The sequence below is a fragment of the Erythrolamprus reginae genome, chromosome 1, assembly GCF_031021105.1.
Source record: "Erythrolamprus reginae isolate rEryReg1 chromosome 1, rEryReg1.hap1, whole genome shotgun sequence".
Lineage (NCBI taxonomy): Eukaryota > Metazoa > Chordata > Lepidosauria > Squamata > Dipsadidae > Erythrolamprus > Erythrolamprus reginae.
Genome location: NC_091950.1, coordinates 364,973,587 through 364,994,542, shown reverse-complemented (window position 1 = coordinate 364,994,542; position 20,956 = coordinate 364,973,587). Strand labels below are relative to the sequence as shown.

General features: G+C 38.9%; 1 protein-coding gene across 1 annotated transcript; it reads left to right on the top strand.

The window, feature by feature from the left end:
• The first annotated feature begins 1,038 nt into the window (after window positions 1–1,038).
• Window positions 1,039–3,046, top strand: LOC139161710 (uncharacterized). Its single transcript, XM_070741197.1, has 2 exons — window positions 1,039–1,757; window positions 2,984–3,046. Exons 1-2 carry the CDS (start codon window positions 1,136–1,138, stop codon window positions 3,010–3,012), a joined length of 651 nt encoding a protein of 216 aa, XP_070597298.1. The 5' UTR covers window positions 1,039–1,135; the 3' UTR covers window positions 3,013–3,046.
• Window positions 3,047–20,956: the final 17,910 nt, after the last annotated feature.

Genomic DNA, 20,956 nt, shown 5'->3' with positions numbered 1-20,956 from the left:
CATGGAAGGAAGCATTCAGTGGAGTATCTCAAAATCATGTTGTGTAGCCAGTATTTTTTGATTTTTATAAATCAATTAGGGGGGATATAAGGGGAAGGGGGATTCATCAAATTTGCAGGTGACACAAGTTAGGGTAATTGTTAACATTTTGTGAGATAGACTCAAGTTTCAGAATGATCTTGACAGACATGAGCTTTAGGCCCTATAGAACAAGGTACAATTCAGTGGTGAGAAAAGTAAGGTACTGCACTTAGGCAGGAAAAAGCAATTGCCTAGGTCAATGTTTCCCAACCTTGGCAACTTGAAGCTATTTGGACTTTAACTCCCAGAATTCCCCAGCCAGCATTTGCTGGCTGGGAATTCTGGGAATTGAAGTCCAGGTATTTTCAAGGTTGGGAAACACTGGCCTAGGTACATAATAGGCAGTTTCTAGCCCAACAGTAGGAACTGTGAGTAGGGTCTAAATATCCTAGTGAACCACCATCTAGCCAGCAGTGTGCTGCAGCTGTCAAAAAGACCAATGCAGTCATAGGCTGAGTCAGCAGGAGGATATCATCATTGTTGTGTTTGTTTAAAAATATTCGCAGAAAATCTGCGATTGGTTAAGACGCGGCTATTCAGAAAATAGCCGCGAAAGTTAAATGTGTGTCAGTTGGGAAAAGCCCGCGTTAAAAAGAGTATAAAAGGGCAACGGGTTAGCCGTTGCCCTCATTCCGGCAAATCTACCGTTCCAGTGTCTTGTAATCTCTCTTGCCATGAATAAACCAGTTTGATTTAAACTACCGGAGTCCTGACTTTTCAGTGGCGACGAGGAGGTCGAACTCCCGCTAACGCAGCCATGAACTCGGCCATGGCTCCACCGCCTCCTGTATTCAACTCCGAGACGGAAGCTTGGACCTCGTATATGTCCAAATTCACATTTTTCCTGAAAGCGAGCAATCTACATGACGCCGATGACGAGAGGAAGAAAGCTATATTCCTTGCTTATTGCGGCACAGAAGTCTACAGCCTAGCCTCCACACTCGTTGACCCAGACACCCTGGAAACCGTCGCATGGTCAACTCTACAAGCAAAACTCGCCGCTCATTACCAGCCGACGACTCCTGTCCGCGTATACCGCCATCAATTCGCTCAGATGAGGCAAGCGGACGGAGAATCCACCAACGATTTTATAACTCGGCTACGCGCACTCCTTCCGAAGTGCAAATACAAGGATCCAGAGGAACAATTGATTGACCGCCTTATTTTCGGTCTAACCAATATCACGCTCCAGAAGAAATATTTAGTTGATGAGGATGCCTCTCTCCAAGACATTCTTAAGGCAGCAAAAGCCTCCGAGGTATCTGAAACATCTGTTGCCGAAATTAAACGCGCAACCTCAACCGTTCATCACATTCCTGATGAATCACCTTGGCACGCCTGCTCTCCTGATGAAAAACACTCGGAATCCGCTACTCCAGACGACACCTGTCTCCAAATCCGAAGAGCCTCCGACCATGACGCCAAAGAAGCCTCCCGTGCAGACAGATGTGCCGGCTGCAACGGAAATCACCCTCGTTTTCGCTGCCATTTCAAGGACGCCTATTGCCGCCGTTGCCAGCGCCGCGGCCACATCGCTGAAGTCTGCCGCGCCGCCAACCCAACTCCAGCAACTCAGCAAAACCAACGACCCTATTTTTCACCGAGGAATCGACGACCACCGTTTTCACGCAACGTTTCCCGCCCGGCTGACAACTCGCCCTCTTCTACCCAACGAGGTAACTCCCCTTCTTCCATAAACTGCAATTTCCCCGCTGCGGAAAACAAGCTATTTGTTTCTCTTTTCCTCAACGGCCACCCCTGCCAAATGGAATTAGACACCGGTTCCAGACATTCCATAATGCCTTGGGAAAAACTTAGATTATATTTACCTCGTGTAAAACAAACTGACTTGCAACCTTGGGAACCGGGTTTGAGTGATTTTCAGGGCCATGCAATTCCAGTATTAGGATGTTTAAATGTTCCTATTGCGTTTAAAAAATTTCAAGGGTTTTTACCTCTGTTAGTGGTTGACGGTCCTAAACACACATTACTGGGACTTAGATGGTTACAACCTTTAGGCATTGAAATTTCAGGGGTTAACAATGTATGTGACTCTTTTGACCCAAATGATTTGTTGAAAGAATTTCCCGAAGTTTTTTCTAGCACTCTGGGTAAATATACAGGCAGCCCCATATCGTTTAATCTGGACCCAAATATTTCGCCTATCCGGTTAAAGCCCCGCAGAATTCCCATTCCACTCTTGCCTAAAGTGGATGAACAATTGGACAAATTGATAGCTCAAGGCATTTTAATTCCCACTGATCATGCCAAATGGGAAACCCCTATTGTAACGCCCGTTAAGCCGGATGGCTCTATTAGAATTTGCGCAGATTATAAAGCCACGATTAATAAAGCACTACAGCATAATGCCTATCCAATCCCAGTAGTGCAACAACTCTTGCACACCTTAGGAAATGGGTCCATCTTCGCGAAGTTGGACCTGGCCCAGGCATATCAACAGCTTACCGTAGATCAAGACACCTCTGAGGCCCAGACAATCGTAACTCATAGAGGTGCCTTTAAATGCACCCGACTCCAGTTTGGAGTCTCTACCGCCCCAGGTATTTTTCAGGGTCTGATGGAACGCATTTTAAATAATATTCCCGGGGTCGTTCCATATTTCGACGACGTATTAATATCAGCCACATCCAAATCTGAGTTATGGGACAGAATCAGGCACGTTTTAACTAAATTTAAAGAAACAGGACTCCATTTAAAAGCAGACAAATGTTCTTGGGCCGTGCCCAAAGTTGAATTTTTGGGTTTTACAATAGATCGTTTTGGAATTCACCCCACAAATGACAAAGTTGATGCCATAAGAAATGCCCCCACCCCCTCAGATAAGACAGACTTACAAGCATTCCTAGGACTCCTTAACTTTTATTCCGTCTTTCTTAAACAGAAAGCGACGGTGGCAGAACCGCTTCATAACCTCCTAAAGAAAGACTCTGCCTGGACGTGGGGACCAAAAGAACAAGCCGCTTTCACAGCAGTAAAAAATTTGCTTTCATCCAATAGTGTCTTAGTTCAATATAATGTAGCTATGCCTTTGTCCCTAACCTGCGACGCTTCACCGTTCGGCATAGGAGCCGTCCTCAGCCATAACTTTCCGGACGGCACAGAAGCCCCAATAGCCTATTATTCTAAAACTCTTTCGGCAGCTGAAAGGAATTACTCCCAGCTCGACAAGGAGGCGTTAGCCCTTGTCGCTGGAGTTAAACGATTTCATTATTACCTTTGTGGTCGGCCCTTTACGTTAATCACCGACCATAAACTGCTTTTAGGAATTTTGGCGGGAAACAAACAAACTCCCGCCTTTCTTTCCCCTCGCATGACTCGTTGGACTATTTTTTTAGCCGCTTACAATTATACATTAATCCACAGGGGGGGGAAAGAGATAGGAAATGCTGATGCATTAAGCAGGTGCCCCCAAACAGAATTAGTCAGTGATCCAGCCCCTGCCTCAAGCGTTTTATTAATTGAAACTAGTAAACAAACGTTATTAACAGCAACAGAAATAGCCAATCAGACACAAGTAGATCCAATTTTGAAACACATTAAACAATGGATATTAAAGGGATGGCCAATTGAACAACAACCAAACCAATTTCAACCTTTTAAGAATAGACAGTTTGAATTAAATGTGTTAAAAGATTGTATATTATGGGGAGACAGGGTTGTTATTCCAAAATCCTTACAGAAGCAAGCATTGCAGTTATTGCATATAGGTCACCCAGGAATAGTCAAAATGAAAACTATTGCCAGAAGTCATTTATGGTGGCCAGGGTTGGACAAGGACATAGAGTCATGGGTGGGTGGTTGTGTACCCTGCCAGAGAACAAGACCCAACCCACCAAAAGTCACACCATCAGAGTGGCCAACACCAAGAGGGCCCTGGTCTAGAATACATATTGACTTTGCAGGACCAATCAGGGGCCAATCCTTTTTACTGGTTGTGGATGCATACTCCAAGTGGCTGGAAATTGAACTCATGGCATCCACAACTACTAGCGCAACTATAAAGGCATTAAGGAAAATGTTTGCCACACATGGTATTCCAGATATTTTGGTATCTGACAACGGGCCTCAGTTAACAGCCCGTCAAATGGAACTATTTCTTGCAGACCAGGGCATAAAGCATGTGCTCACCCCACCTCATTTTCCCCAAGCTAATGGGCAAGCAGAACGAATGGTTAGAACCACAAAGGAAGCATTAAACAAAGCACCATTAGGAGATTGGCAACAACAAATTGATGAATTTTTAACCATTCAGCATATTATGCCGTCAGCGTCCACAAACAAAAGCCCGGCAGAACTTTTAATGGGCAGAAATCTCCGTTCTAAATTAGACAGAATTCACCCAAATTACCAGAATGACCAAAAAGAAATAAAAGTACAAAGTGAGAGACAGTTTAACATCGGGGATTTAATTTATGCAAAAGACTATGATTCGAACGATAAATGGAAAGATGGAACAGTATTAGATAAAACAGGGTTAAAAACATACATCGTAATATTAACAGATGGGCGCAGTTGGCATCGGCATGTCGACCAACTACGCAAAAGAATGAAGACTAACCCAGACATTTTGCCTACTGTAGACAAACCAATAGAGGACTTACCAGAACCACCTTGAGACTCCAGCGATGGCTGCTTGTTGCCCCTGGCGGCCGGCGAAGATCAAAATGCATCATCGCAACCAGGCCCGTCAGAGACTAGCCTTAGCGGAGCAACGGAGCCAGCCGTCCAGGCAAGCAGCTCCCAGCAAAATGAACTGCGCAGGTCCCAGAGATCTGTAAAGCCACCAATCCGCTTGCAGGACTATGTGACGTGGATTAACACGTAATCATGGTCTCAGCCAAAGAGGGAGGGGTGTTGTGTTTGTTTAAAAATATTCGCAGAAAATCTGCGATTGGTTAAGACGCGGCTATTCAGAAAATAGCCGCGAAAGTTAAATGTGTGTCAGTTGGGAAAAGCCCGCGTTAAAAAGAGTATAAAAGGGCAACGGGTTAGCCGTTGCCCTCATTCCGGCAAATCTACTGTTCCAGTGTCTTGTAATCTCTCTTGCCATGAATAAACCAGTTTGATTTAAACTACCGGAGTCCTGACTTTTCAATCATAATTGCAAGAATTGATAGTACTGCTCTCTACTGCACTGGTGAGGCCATACTTGTCCAGATATTCTAGAAAGAGTGCAGAGAATAACACCAAAGTTGACAAGGGGTCTGGAGGTGAAACTGTTCAATGAATGGCTAAAAGAATTGAGTAGAAGACAAGGGTTAGTGGTGGTATGATAATCTCCCAATACTTGAAAGGCTGTCACGGGGAAGAGCGATCTATTTGTTCTCCAAAGCACCTAAAGGCAGCCCAAGAATCAATGGATGGAAGCTCTTCAGAGGGAGATATAACCTAGAATTGTAAGATGTAACCTGGAACTAAGAAGAAATTTCCTAACAGTAAAAATGATTAACCAGCTTGCCTCCTTGGGTTGTAGGAACTCCATTGTTGGAAGTTATCAAGAAAAGATTGGGCAATTATTTGTCTTGAATGGTATAAGAATTCCTGCCCTGGTCAGGCAGTTGGACTAGAAGTCTTCCAATGTCTTCCAGCTGTATGAGTCTATTATTCTCAACCCATTGGGAGAGCATGAAATTGGGAAAATGGTTTTATTTAAGAATTTAAAATTTTGGCAGAAATGCTAGGTAGATATGTGCACAGGTTGACATCTGGGGACCACTAGACACACAATTATTTAAATGTTGGCCTTAATTGATTGGCATATTCAAACAGAAGAAAACGCTTTGGATCTCATTGCTTCTAGAGAAGAATAATTGGACATGTAGACTTAACTGAGTTCCATGTAAAAGTTGAGCCAAAGAGCTTACAGCTCAGTGCTCAAGTACTCAGGTTATTGTAGATTTTAGATAAACCAGGACCATCCATTTTAATGAAAGTGGGTTATATAGATAAATAAATAAATAAATAAATGAAGGAATCAAAAATCCAATCCCTCATATAAATACAGTCTCAGTGTGCCTAGGTAAACAATAATTGTAATATCACTATCTTTTTGAAACTGGTATATCCGGTTGTTTTCACCCTTTCATCTTTCTGCATCACTGTCCAAAGGGAGAACTAAGAAAAAATGGATGCATTATTTTCCTGATTGCTGTTGTCACTGCTTGTATACCTGGAAATGAATTTTAATTTGAAAAGGTATACCTGGAAATGAATTTGAAAAGGTAGGAACATGAAAAAGAAGACCAAGTATGGGAGTAGGGTTTTTTGGATTCAGCATGTCCTTCCAGATTAAAATGTTGATGCTGGTATCTATTAGTGGCACCTCCAGATACTGGGAAGGGATATAATTAATATTCCATGAAATGTACACTCTTGGAATTTTGCTGTTCACTCATATCCACTGTTCACCTAGCCCGATTCCTAAGAAGTCAGTAAGAGGCGTGCATAAGTAACCCGCGTGCCTACCGTCCCTGTCCTAATGTTTCTCTATTATTAGTACCAATATCATCTATATAAACAATGTTATATCTTTGTATACTACCAATATGTACTTGACAAAATAAAAAAATAATAAAAATAAATAAATAAATATCTTAAAACATTGTGGGAAAGAAAGAAATACTGTAAGACTCTGATTCATTTCTTTGTCGAGAACTTAGACAAAATATTATAAGAGATGTAGAAGAGAAACAACAGGGGAAAATGACATTTGGGGAAGTAACAAACATTATCTGGAAAAAAATAAAATAAAAATAGAATGCTTTTTAAATGTCAAATTAGAAAGAAAAGGGGGGACATGATCGAAACATTTAAATATGTTAAAGGGTTAAATAGGGTTCAGGAGGGAAGTGTTTTTAATAGGAAAGTGAACACAAGAACAAGGGGACACAATCTGAAGTTAGTTGGGGGAAAGATCAAAGGCAACATGAGAACATATTATTTTACTGAAAGAGTAGTAGATCCTTGGAACAAACTTCCAGCAGACGTGGTTGGTAAATCCACAGTAACCGAATTTAAACATGCCTGGGATAAACATATATCCATTGTAAGATAAAATACAGGAAATAGTATAAGGGCAGACTAGATGGACCATGAGGTCTTTTTCTGCCGTCAGTCTTCTATGTTTCTATGTTTCTATCTCCAAAATATTGTCTGGCCCAAAATATTATGGCTAGTGATGTGATGTCTGTGGAGATTCACAGTCATCCAGATCATAGTTGTCCCAAAGGTGTTTTTTTTCAAGAGGCAGCTGGACTTTCTGTTTGTTCCTTGAAGACATTTCACTTCGCATACAAGAAGCTTCCTATGAGCTGAAGAAGCTTTTTGAATGAGAAAGGAAGGAAAAGCAGAAAGTCCAGCTGCCTCTTGGGAAAAAAAACACCACCTTTGGGATTAGTGATGTGATAAACAGGAAAGGCAAGAACTGCAAAACACAGTCAAATTACTACAGGAGTTCATTGATTTTGCAGTAAAACTGTAAGTACTTCACTTAATAATGATTTTTATGCTCATGCTCTCAAATCTTGCATTCAGCCTACAAGTGCATTCAGATCAGGATTGCATTGTAAAGAAAAAGAAACCAGAAAACAATGAAGCTTGACTGGAGAGATACTTTAATCATGAGCTAATCTTGGTAATTCTCTGTTTAAATTATTTAGACTGGATTTTTTTAAAAAACCATGCCTTTATTCTGTTTTCAGTGTTTTCACTTATCTGAGTGGCTCTAGCACCCGACCTGTTTCACTGAGTCATAACCTGGAATCTAATTCTTTGCTTTCTGTATTTTCATGGAAATATTGGATCGAGTTGAGTGAATAGTGGGGGCTCTCTGCAAACATTTTCTTGCATTTATTTAAATTCAGCTAGCAGCTTTATAAAGGAGGCACATGTGGGAAATCGGAACCCTGCTAAGCACAGACTGCCCGGCAAAATCAAGACAGACTTTTAAAAACAAAACAAAAAACCTTCTGCTATTGCAAAACCTAGAATTAGAGAAGGAAAATGTTACTATGTGAACATTTGCTTCATTAAAAAAAATATTTTTTAATAATCCTAGACTATTTTTATATTTATGAATATTCATAGGAACAGTCACAAAAATAATGGTGTATTTGCATGCAATGTTTTTTATAATGGAGCGATTAGCACTTTTAATAGTGCAAAAGCTTAATGCTGGAGATACAGTCTCCTTAATCAAGGAAAAATGGGTATAGGTTAAAAAAAGAGAGAGATAGCCATCTATAGTGGTACCTCCTCTTACGAACGTCTCTTCTAACGAACTTTTCGAGATACGAACCCGGTGTGTTTAAGATTTTTTTTGCCTCTTCTTCGGAACTATTTTCACTTTACAAATCCAAGCTGCTGCCACTGGGATGCCCCGGACTTCCATTGCCAGTCGAAGCACCCATTCTTGTGCTGCTGGGATTCCCCTGAGGCTCCCCTCACTGGGATTCAAAGCAGTGCTGGCAAAAATGAAGGGAATCCCAGCGAGGAGGTTTCGGATGGCAATGGAAGTTTGGAGGCGGGGATTCCAAGTGGCGCAAGGCAAAAGGGGTGAGTTTGGGGATTGCACACATTATTCGCTTTTATATTGATTCCTATGGAAAACATTGTTTCATCTTACGAACTTTTCTACTTACGAACCTCGTCATGGAACGAATTAAGTTCGTAAGACAAGGTACCACTGTATACTGATTTTTTTTCTTTTTGGAATTATGCTTTCAGTGTCCTCAAACAAATTCTTTACAGGTGGAAGGCATATTTTTAATTCTCATATTTTTTCCTGTTACTTATTTTTTATCCTTTTTGTTTGTTTTGTTTTGCGTACTTCTCCTGCACTGAACAGTTCTAAATATGCAGTGGAAGTATGCAAAACAACAAAACAAAACAAAAAGGATAAAAAATAAGAAAGAGGGGAAAAATAAGAAATAGTAAGGAATAAGAAGGGAAATAATGAGAATTTAAAATAATAAGAATTTAAAATATACAGTTATGCCTTCTGCCTGTAAAGAATTTTGAAAGCATAATAATTTAAAAAAAGTTGAAAAGTTCTAAATATACAGATGGCACATGTCCCTAGAAAGAATAGCAAAAATGTTTAAGAACAAATCAATGAAGTGTTGGAAATGTAACTATATACCTGGCTCATTTTATTGTATTTATTTATTTATTTGATTTATATGCTGCCCTCTCCTAAAAGGAACAATAAAATATAACGTGTAAAAATCCAATTAATTAAAACTAGGTAAACTAATCTAAAATCCTCAATAACATTAAAAATCTATCATATCCATTCAGATAGCAATCATACAAAACATTAATCGGCCAGGGGCCCAAGATCTAATTGCCCCGATATGTGGTGAACTGGCACAGAAGCCAAAAAATATTGGATAAAGATTTGATTTAAAATCCGAAATATTCTTATTGGGATATTGCCACAAAATTTAACAAAGCAGAAACATATTTAATTATGCACATAGCAACAGCCACTAGAATAGCATATGCACAAAACTGGAAATTGAGTAGAATACCAACTGAGAGAGAAGTATTAAAGAAGATAATGGATTGTGTGAAAATGAATAGATTGGCAATGAAAATTAAAGATAAAGAAAACTTGGAGTTTCATAAAATTTGGGTGAAATTTTATGAATGGTTTGAAAAAGAATATAGATTAAGTTTTTAATATTAATTTAACATAAATGGAATAAAAGGAAATGAGAAATATAAATGAGTGATAATTTGGATGACAAAAATGGACAAGGAGGCATTAGATAAATAAGTAACATATACTGAAAATTAAACTAGAATAGAGTGGAAATAGAAATAAAGATTTAATATTGTGACTATTAGAATGGAAAAGTGAGAAAAAATGTTTAGTCTGTCACTTAATAAAATCAAAATTAGCTATTCGACAAATATTTTTGGATAGACTGAACTATTGGAAATTTGAAATGTGATTTAGAATATGATACAAGCATATGGTTTGTTATTGAAGGTATGTTTTATATTATTATTATTATTATTATTATTATTATTATTATTATTATTATTATTATTTAGATTTGTATTCTGCCCTTCTCCAAAAACTCGGGGCGGCTCACAGAATAAACATAGAAGCAAAGCATACAAAACAAATCTAATGCTTTAAAAAAACTACAGCTAAAACCCCTATATATTACTCAATCAGACAATCCAATCACACCATGCATCACATTTATTGGCCAGGGGGGCAAGATCTAATTGCCCCAGGCCTGGCGACATAGTCTTAAGATTTGTGGAAGGCGAAGAGGGTGGGGGCAGTACGAATCTCTGGGGAGAGCTGATATATATTTTTCAATGTGGAGGAAACTAAAAAACTTTTTTTTTAAAGAAAAGTTAAGTTTGCTGATAATGAATGGTTATATACAGGGGTGGGCTATGATCCGGAACGCTAAATTGCACTCTTCACCATGGCTTGTAAGTTCTTGTGGGACCAGCGTGATTTTGCTGCTGTACCTGTGGAGGAAGCATAATTGCACCCATGTTTTGGAGAGGTTTTACCTGCGTCTCCGTGCGCGATATTGCTACCTCCACAGGATCTGCAATTTAGCGTTCTGGCTCGTAGTCCACTTCTGGTTATATACAGTATATATATATAAATGTTAAGGGAAATAATGTGTGCAAACCCATCCCAAAACTCCCCATTTGCTTCCCCCTGCTTCCCCATGCCAATGGGATGCTCCACTTCCAGACTTCCGTTGCTGGCCAAAGCACCTATCATTCTGCTGCAGGGATCCCCCTTTGCTTCCCCCAGCGCTGCTGGGATGCTCTGCCTCTGGACTTCCATTGCTGGCCGAAGCGTCTGTCATTCTGCTGCATGGATCTCCTTTGCTTCCCTCCGCTTGCCAGCACCGCTGGGATGCTCCGCCTCCAGACTTTCATTGCTGGCCAAAGCACCTGTCATTCTGCTGCAGGGACCCCCGTTTGCTTCCCCTTTCTGCTGCAGGGATCCTCCTTTGCTTCCCCCAGCGGGGGATATATATATATATAAATTATACAGTATATATAAATTATACTGTATATAAATTGTCCTAAAAATACAAGTGCCAGGTAATAGATAGATAGACAGAAAGACAGACAGACAGACAAAGAAGCAGTAGTCATCATGATCTCCGGAACATTTAAAAATTTATTTTAAACTACTAAGTACTATTAAAAAAACTGCTAAGCTTTCATCAGCCCCTATTCTAATGAAGTCAGTAGGAACTGATGAAAGCTTAGTAGTTTTTTAGAAGTTTTAAATAAATTTTTAAACTTTTTGGAGATTGTGATGGCTATCGCTTCTGTATTTGTCTGTCTGTCTGTCTGTCTGTCTGTCTTTTTTCTAAATTGAACCTAGGAGGGAAGACCTGCAACCTAGCGCTTTGCTTAGGAAAGAGTTCTAGTTCAGTCACTAGAACTTCAGGGACAGTTAGGAAAAACTTCTGTGGAATTAATTCCAGCTTTCCTGGGCCGGCTGAGATTTTAAGTTCCAACTGCTTGAACTGGAGAATGTTTTATCGATTTTGCTTCTCTTGATGCGTTTGGGTTATAAAGAATTTAGATTTCAGTAAATATAAATACTGTACATCTGCTAGTAATTGTTAACAAAGGCGCAGTCATCAGCTGAAGGCATTTGCAATAATTTCAACTTTAAGTATACTTTCTAGACAGAAAAATAACCTTGGAATGTCATTACTACATCTACCAGACATCTAAACTCTCCAGAAAATCTATTCTTTACAAACCAGAGAAAGTGTCAACAGATAATAGTAGAAATGTCAGCTGAAAGCACTGTAACTATTTATGATCCAGTTCTCTGATTTTATCAAAATAAGCCAAGCAAGGTTAGACTTGGTTAGTACATCAATGTGTGACCATCAGGGGTTGTGCTAAACCACTTTTAACCATTTAATATTTCCTAATATCGCTTGGCCATTTACAAATGTTACAACACTTTGAAAAGTCGTTACTATTGTTACTGTTACTATTGTTGTTGTTATTGTTATTAATTTTATATACACAAAATATTACATAACATACAAACATACAATGGTAGGAATCCTAAGTCCCATTTTGATTATAGCTCAAGATCAGTTTATAAAATGCCTATATATACCTATAATATAAATATATTCAGATACAGATATACAGTATATAATTTATATTTTATACTTGTTTCTTCTATGTATATTTTCTGGTCAATTTTTTTGTTTATGTCATATATCTCTTTTATGGATTTCTTTAAAACATATTGCCTTTAAAACATAGATTTTCATGGGTACAGGCATGAAGGTCTTGGCATATTCAAGTTTCTTCCTGTGTAAGTTTCAGAGATTCCTGCTGACTTTTCGATGAGGTACCATTCACCATCTTCAGGCTGGTGCTTTTGGCTTTGTGCTGGGGCGAACTAACCATGATCTGAGCTGCCTTCCCTCTATAAATACTGGTGGGTGGATGTGGAGTGCTGGCTCAGTTGCTGCAAGCTGTGTTGAAACTTCCTAGTTAGTTGGTGGAGTAACACCTTGAGTAATTGATGCAATTGATGTATGCAGATTAGTTGATGTTTGCAAATTAGGAGTGATATCCTGAGTAGTTGTGGCAGTTGGAATCTGTAGACTAGTCAGCTGTTTTGTAATGTATGTCTGGGTTTTGGTTTGGTTGTGAGTTTGTGGTCTGGTCATGTGTTTATGGTGTGTGTCAGTTTGCTTTGTGTGTGTGTTGGAGGGAGGTGCAGCAGTTGGAGATGCTGCTGTGGTTTGGTTTGGTGGTGGTTGTATTTTGTCTGTAGGGTGGGTGTGAGTTTGGGTCTGGTGAGGGTGATTGGTGGTGGCATCCTGTGCTGTTCTGGGTCTGGTGTCAGTTTTCATGATTGGGATACATTTGTTGATTGTTGTGGTTGGCTCTGGGCCAGCTCTTGCCCCAAGGACTGAGAGGGTGGATGTGGGTGGATTTTCGCAGTGTCAGAGGCCAGTGTTACTGCCTTCTTCTGCTGACAGTGAACAGTTGGTATTAGGAGATGAACAGGAATTGGACTCAGGGGGAGGCAGTGCAGAATCCTCATTATCATCCCTGGATTCAGATGACAAACTCTTTATTGCGGTATGCATCCGCAGAGCACTGAATAGAAAGGAGCAGCTGCACAGATATTATCAGAAATAAAAGAATTCACATATGTTTGGGTGTGGTGCAAATAATTAGGGCTGCTGATAAAAAGGACAGCTTGTCGGCTGCTGCGTGTGGAAGATTATCTGTTTGTCTTTGGAGGAAGAGCCTGGCGTTTCAAGAAATCTCTGTTTGCTGATTTTTCAGGACTTTGAAAGCAAGCCATAGCAAAGTGTGTTTGTTTCCACTCATGGAAAAAAGAGGGCTGTGATGTTATTCATAGCTGCTAGGTACGTACTTTGGGACTGCTTAAGGGTTTTTACTGCCTACAAGTTTGTTTTGGAAAGAGTGCTCTTTGCAATACAAAAAGGGTGCTTTGTTTCTTTTGAATTTTGTGAAAAAAAACATTGTTTTTGAAGTTTCAAGTGTGTGTGTGTCTGAATTTTTAACCCTTGAATTTTCGGGAGACTCATGCCATAGAGCCCGGCATAACATTGATAAGGGCTAATTTTCAGATGTCTAGTAGGCGTGAGGTACCATCATGTTTATTCATACTGTGGGGGTATTTCTCTATTTCAATGGCTTCCATGATTATTCTTTTGTTGAAGTGTTCAGTTTTGGAAATTAATTTAGTTCTTTCAAAGTCAATGTAGTCCTGTAGTTTTGAAGTTTTTTCTTCTTTTCTCACTGCGTTCTTATGTTCTGCAATGCGTGATACAATAGCACTACAATATCAGATGGATTACCTTTTTCTGAGTCCATTATCTGTGAAACCAATGGGAAAAATATCATAGGGAATACAATGGCCATGAATACTACCTCAAGTTGGAAAAACAACAGAACTTCTTTTACAATTTAGAAATATAACCCACAATCTTAACCATAGCCACAACTCACATATTACCAGTCAGTCAACATCTTGTCCCAGCCCTCTGTTTTTTTAAAAAACAATCTTTATATATACTTCATTCCTTAAGAATTTATCCCTATTGGTGACAATTAAAACCCCAGGTTTCCTGCTAATGTAGAAGGAAATCAAAATATTTAATAAGATAATGTAACCCATCTTTTAGCCAGTCATCTATTATGGTAATCAAACAATGCTCAATTTGTACTGCAAGTGGATGTCCACCTACAAAAATGGTTACTTAGCACTGACTCTTTATTCCCTTCCCTTCAATCCTATCCAATTTTGGAGACTGCCTGGACAAGTCCCTTCAAGTTTTTTGGCAAGATTTTTCAGAGGAAGTTTGCTATTACTTCCTCCCTGAGGCTGAGAAAAAGTGATTAACCCAAGGCCAGCCAGTTGACTTTGTGTCTAAGGTGAATTCTAAAGACTAGAATTCAATCTCCCTGTTTCTGGCCTGATGCATTAAGTACTACACTGCCTAGTGCTGAGTATTTGATGAATAATATAAAATTATCCATAAGCACTGTTTGGTATTATATTATTTAGATTAGATTTTTTTTGGCTTTTAAGGTTTGGGTTTCTTCATGTTCCATTGTATTTATTCTTGTTTTGTAAGCTGCCCTGAGCCTACGGAGAAGGGCGGCCTAGAAATCCAATCAACAAACAAACAAACAAACAAACAAACAAACATAATTGACAAACCCAGATTTCACATTGCTCTTTTGATACTCTTGAAGGATGCCGTGCTGTAAAGTAATATATTCAAACTGATGCACATTTATTATGGATATCTGAGTTCCCTGAATTTCATGTTGCTTGACTTTCTTTTCTATGCTTTTGTTTACAACATTGTGTTGAACTTGTGCTCATGGTATAATGTTTCCTTTTTAACACTGCCCAAGGCGAAGATGGTACAAGACCCCTGTACTGTGTGTTTCTGGGGTTTGTCTTCTAGGTTTGTCTTCTCCAATTTGTTTTGACTGTTTTGCTGCTGGAAGGCCTAGGGATGTATCAAATTGACGCCCCGCCTTAAAGAATCTTCTCCCCTTTGGTCATAGCTGACTAATTAATGCTTTGTAGATATTCTTGTTTTAATGCTCATTCCAAGTCTTTGGCTTTGTCCTTTCACCCGTATTTCCATATGATACTTCTAACATTTAGAGGTCATTGGGATGCTCTAATCTGCTGAACCATCTTGGAAAGAAATTGCTCATGTTCTCCTTCCTACTTGTCAAGACTTTCCAGAGAATGGGACATTCTATAATAGCCTGATTCATTATTATATTTTAGGGATCCCCGATATCAGCACATAATGGCAATAATGCATGCTGGTATCCAGCATACAGCTACCTCACTACCTCATTACAGAAACCAGCATCTATCTATCTATCTATCTATCTATCTATCTATCTATCTATCTATCTATCTATCTATCTATCTATCTATCTATCTATCTATCTATCCATCCATCCATCCATCCATCCATCCATCCATCCATCCATCCATCTATCTTGTATGCCACCCACTCCCAAAGGACTCCGGGCAGCTCACAACAAAAGTAAAAACATATAAATTTTGAAACCTTCAAAAGCATCTATTAAAAACAATTAAGAAACATATACATCGTTCATTTCTGGCTGGATCTTATAAGGATATAATGGTGAGATCAATAGCCTGAGGCCTGCCCAAAGAGACAGATCTTCATTGCTTTGCAGAATGCCAATAGGGTAGGGGTAGTCCTAGATCTCAGGGGGCAATACATTTCTGAGGGTCAGGGCAGCAACAGAGAAGGCCCTCCCCGCGGGCCTGCCAGTCGACATTGCTTAGTTGATGGAACTTGAAGGAGCCCGACTCTGTGGTATCTTACAAGTTGTTGGGAGCTATGTAGTATAGGAGGCGGTCCCAAAGATAACCTGGCCTTAGGCCTTCTTTTATGGTGAAGGTTCACAATGATATATGACAGTACATCTCTCATAAATGATGGTTGCTGCATCCAGGTAGCTTTCATGTTTGTCTCTTGGTGTGCCATATGTTTTAAAAACATTTTAATAACGATTTTTTAAAAATGAATCTTATTCCCTTTTTTATATTATATATTTTTATGCTTGATATCTTTGCTGCACACTGCCCAAAGTGACTTCTTAAGCGATTGGTGGCCTGGCTACATAAATTTGATAATAAATAAAAAGCAAGCAAACAAATGTTCAATTATTTCAGAATTGATGGCACAAGTTGTATTGCAGAAACCCACTTGGGGCATTCATTGGCAGTGGAAAATGATTACTTCCATGGCTTTGCAGTGATGCCTACTGAATGGATGCATCTCCTTTTCAGTGCTCAATGGAAGGAAAACACTCAATCTCTTCAGCTTTACTGAGATGACTGTTGCAGTATGCCAGCTGAAAAAGAAACAGTCAATGTATTTGTTCTGCCTAAGGCAGTAAGTAAGTCCCAGTCTAAAAAAAATCTTGCTCAAATGGTGAAACCTGCTAATCATAATTAGTTTCTTATTCTTAAGGTTATTTACAGAACAATGTTTGTATTCTAGAACAGTGTTTCCCAACCTTGGCAACTTGAAGATATTTGGACTTCAGCTGCTGGCTGGGGAATTCTGGGAGTTGAAGTCCAAATATCTTCAAGTTGCCAAGGTTGGGAAACACTGTTCTAGAAGATGCTTAGGGGAAGGGACAAATACCTATGTCGGCAATGCCATGAAAAATGTTTCACTAATACTACTCCAGCTAATTTCCAGTCATCTTCTCCTGATTTCAAGCATACGGAAAATTCCTTCCTTCCTTCTTTCCTTCTTTCCTTCTTTTCTTCTTTCCTTCTTTCCTTCTTTCCTTCTTTCCTTCTTTCCTTCTTTCCTTCTTTCCTTCTTTCCTTCCTTCCTTCCTTCCTTCCTTCCTCTCTCTGAATATGAGTGAATTGGGAGAACGTCAGATTCTGTCCAATGGCCATACTGGATAGGAATAATGGGCATTATAATTCCATTTCTGGAAGACTGACTAGGGGAAACTTTCAAGTCATCATCTCTAATTTGGCACAGTAAGTGGATTTCCCAACTAACTGAAATTCCACCCATTATTCTTCTCTGTTGACAACCATCCTTCAATTATTTTTTCTATGCATGTCAAAGAAAAAATATCATAATTTTCAGGAAAGTAAAGGAGCAGTTAGCAAAGTGTTGATTTTGCAAAACTTTTTACAGGCTGAGTGGTGAGCAAACTGAGCCAGGTACTCTTAAATAGAGTGACACTATAATTACATAACCAAAAACAGAGGATTCTGTCTCTTGTATAGTCTTGTTTTTGTCTGGCTTTTGTTGTTCCAATAAATACTTACAACAAAACATAGTGTTCAAAGCAAAATGCTATTGAAATCAATTGCTAATTAAACTTATGTCTAAATTAATAAATCACAACTATCTAGATCATGTTCCTATGAATAATTTCAATTATGGTGAACATAATTATTAGATTTTGCATTTAATGAACCATATTGTTCAATGGTAGTCTTCTGACAATTGGGACTAATAGAATATGTTAACCTTTATTCTCCTCAGCTTGACACCACATTAGATCATGAATTAATATGTAAGCACTTTAGAGAGTTCCATAATTAAGTAGCCATTGTGACTTTTCTGGCCTACGGGATGAGTTATGTTCGCTAAGGAGAAGCATTTGAACTAAATTAATAGAGGCCCATACAATCAGAAGAATTTCAGCATCCTATTCATTATACCTGGATGTTCCCACTTTCCTAACTGATTTTGATATATTTTGCTAAGTATCAGGAAGTACAATTTGAAGAAGCAATTCTCCTCAGTTCTTAGAAATCAGTGTTTCCCAACCTTGGCAACTTGAAGGTATTTGGACTTCAACTCCCAGAATTCCCCAGCCAGCGAATGCTGGCTGGGGAATTCTGGGAGTTGAAGTCCAGATATCTTCAAGTTGCCAAGGTTGGGAAACACTGCATTAGATAATATGCTTCTGAGACTTCTTATCCCAAGAAATAAACTTTGGAGATGTCTTATCCCAAGAAATAAATCTGAACCAGAAAACTTTTTAAACAGTTGCTTGATATTTCTCTTATTAGGTATCTGAGGCCAGATTTCTCAATTCAAATATTTCCTTTGATAACCTTTCAGTAAGGAAACTCAGATATATGTTATATTCGACACCACTTTAGAACATGTGATACCCTTAAGTCAAACTCATCCAGTGGGGTTATTCCTTTCTTAAAAAGAAAATTTTCATTTTTTTGGATAACTTGTACTGCTAAGTACTCCCTGCAACAAGCTTGAAGAATAGGTGATTCATGTAAGAAATGAATCAATGAAAAATGAATAAACAAATGCTTTCTCTCACTTGGTTTTCACTTATTTGACCCTGTGATCATAGGTGTATGATAGATCACCATCACTGGTGCCATAATCACTGCTTAGGGTGTTTTCATTGTGATACCTTGTCTTACAAACTTAATTGTTCCGGGACGACGTTCTTAAGGTGAAAAGTTTGTAAGACGAAACAATGTTTCCCATAGAAATCAATGGAAAAGCGATTAATGCGTGCACGCCCAAAATTCACCCCTTTTGCCAGCCAAAGTGCCCATTTTTGCGCTGCTGAGATTCCCCTGAGGCTTCCCTCCATGGGAAACCCGACCTCTGGAATTCCGTTGCCAGCGAAGCACCCGTTTTTGCGCTGCTGGATTCCCCTGCTGGGATTCCCCTGCAGCATTACAAATACATGGAAGTCCGGAGGTGGGGTTTCCCATGGAGGGGAGCCTCAGGGAAATCCCAGCAGCACAAAATCGGGTGCTTCGCTGGCAACGGAAGTCCGGAGGCGGGGCATACCAGCGGCGGCGGTGGGTTTGTAAGGTGAAAATAGTTTGTAAGAAGAGGCAAAAAAATCTTAAACCCCGGGTTTGTATCTCGAAAAGTTTGTATGATGAGGCGTTTGTAAGACGAGGTATCACTGTACTTTGTTCTTGTGAGTAAGCCTTTTTCACCCAGTTTCTATTTTTGACATATATAATATCAAACACCCATTGTTTTGTCACAGAAGATGCAAATTTATCCCATGTCCTGACTTGAGGGACCATCTCATCCATTGGGATTCGTGCCAGCAGAGGAGGCATGCTGTGAATCCCATAGACCTGATTATTCTGACTGACGGGGTGCAAAAGAATGGCCTTCTCTTTTGCATAAAAATATATACATATTTTTATGACTGTAAGCACCCAGAGTTATCCTATGGTAAGATGGATGGCCAATAAATTTTATAAATAAATAAAAATAAATAAAAGATGTCCAACATAACTAGAGCTTAGGATTACTTTTCCATGTGTTATAAATATGTATTGGAAAACATCTATATAGAAATGTTATCCCAGAAAAAACCAAGTGTCTACATGTTAGAATTCCCATATTAATTACTGGGTATACAGTCACACATTTATTTGTGCATTTGTTATATCATCTTTCATTGCAGTTTGTTATCTTGTAAGTCCTTGCCATGCGACTGAGCATTTTTCAAGTTTTTCATTCCTAAATTATCATGAACAAAAGATAAAATCTGACACACACAGGTAATTTTTATTATCTTAACATTTGTTAAGCTTTGTGATTTACTGAGACATTAAAGTCATTGCAAGTCATAAGACCTGCACATTAGATCCACTTCATAAATAGTAATTTTTGTCTCTGTCCTTAAACCAGTGTAGTTGAATAACTTCTGTAATTAAGAAATTTTGATACCAGATAGAGGTAGAACTGTAATCAGATAGTTCTAATTTTGTAGAATTGTAGAAGGAGCCAATAAGATTTATTGCATAACGTTATCTTGATCTTGGTGAGGCTTGAATGGAAAATTTTGATTTTAAATATCCTTTGACTATTCTTAACTTATGAATAGTCGTGGATATCTTCAGTGCCCAACCTTTCTTGAAAGTGACACATTATTTCTTCAATCTTCAAGTTCCTACCTCATCTGGATTTACTCATCAACATATGCAGACACACAATTCTGAAGAAGTCATACAATCTATTTTGAAGAAAATCTGGAAAGGTGAAATTTGAGCCCCTTACATAGAAGGAGTATCTACTTCTACATCAGAATTGTGTAGCTCATGTTTCACATTTGCTAACTTTTTTGTACCATGAGGATGTTTTCAAGGGCAGGAATAGATCATTGATGATGGAAATAATAGTGTCAGCGTCCCAGTAAACATCCTGTCAGGCCCAAGTCGTCGTTTGAGTAGAGACTTTGGCCTGCCAAATAGTTCTAGTGAAACTGGAGAGAAGGTGAAAAGAGGCTTCCACAAAGATATATTGGTGTCATTCTGTCTAGCAATGCTTGACCTTACCTGCAATCTGTGAAGCATTTTCAATAAGATATTTTTGAAAACTAGTGAAAGTGAAAGGAAGGTTGCTCTTTTAATCATATCAGAAGGCAGTATGATGTTTACAGAGGGCTATGGTTTTTGGAATCAGTGACCATCATTTGTATTAACCGCTAAATATTGCACTGGCAAATCATTAAGAAGTAACAGATAAAATAAGAGTGCATGCTCCTTTTTTAACCTCCAAAATGGCTGACCACCAAATGTTTTCCCCAAAGGACAACTTGACTTATTCATATCTCCAGTGTTTGCCTTTTTCTCTTTTTCCTCTTTCATAAATCAAGGACAACATGGATATGTGAGGTTTGGTATGTTGCTTAAGTTGTTGTTCAAAGGACCAACAGCATATTGGCTCAGAAATAAATCTGCAGTGAGATTTATTTCTATGGACGTTTGAATAGGAAAGCAACCTAAGTATTG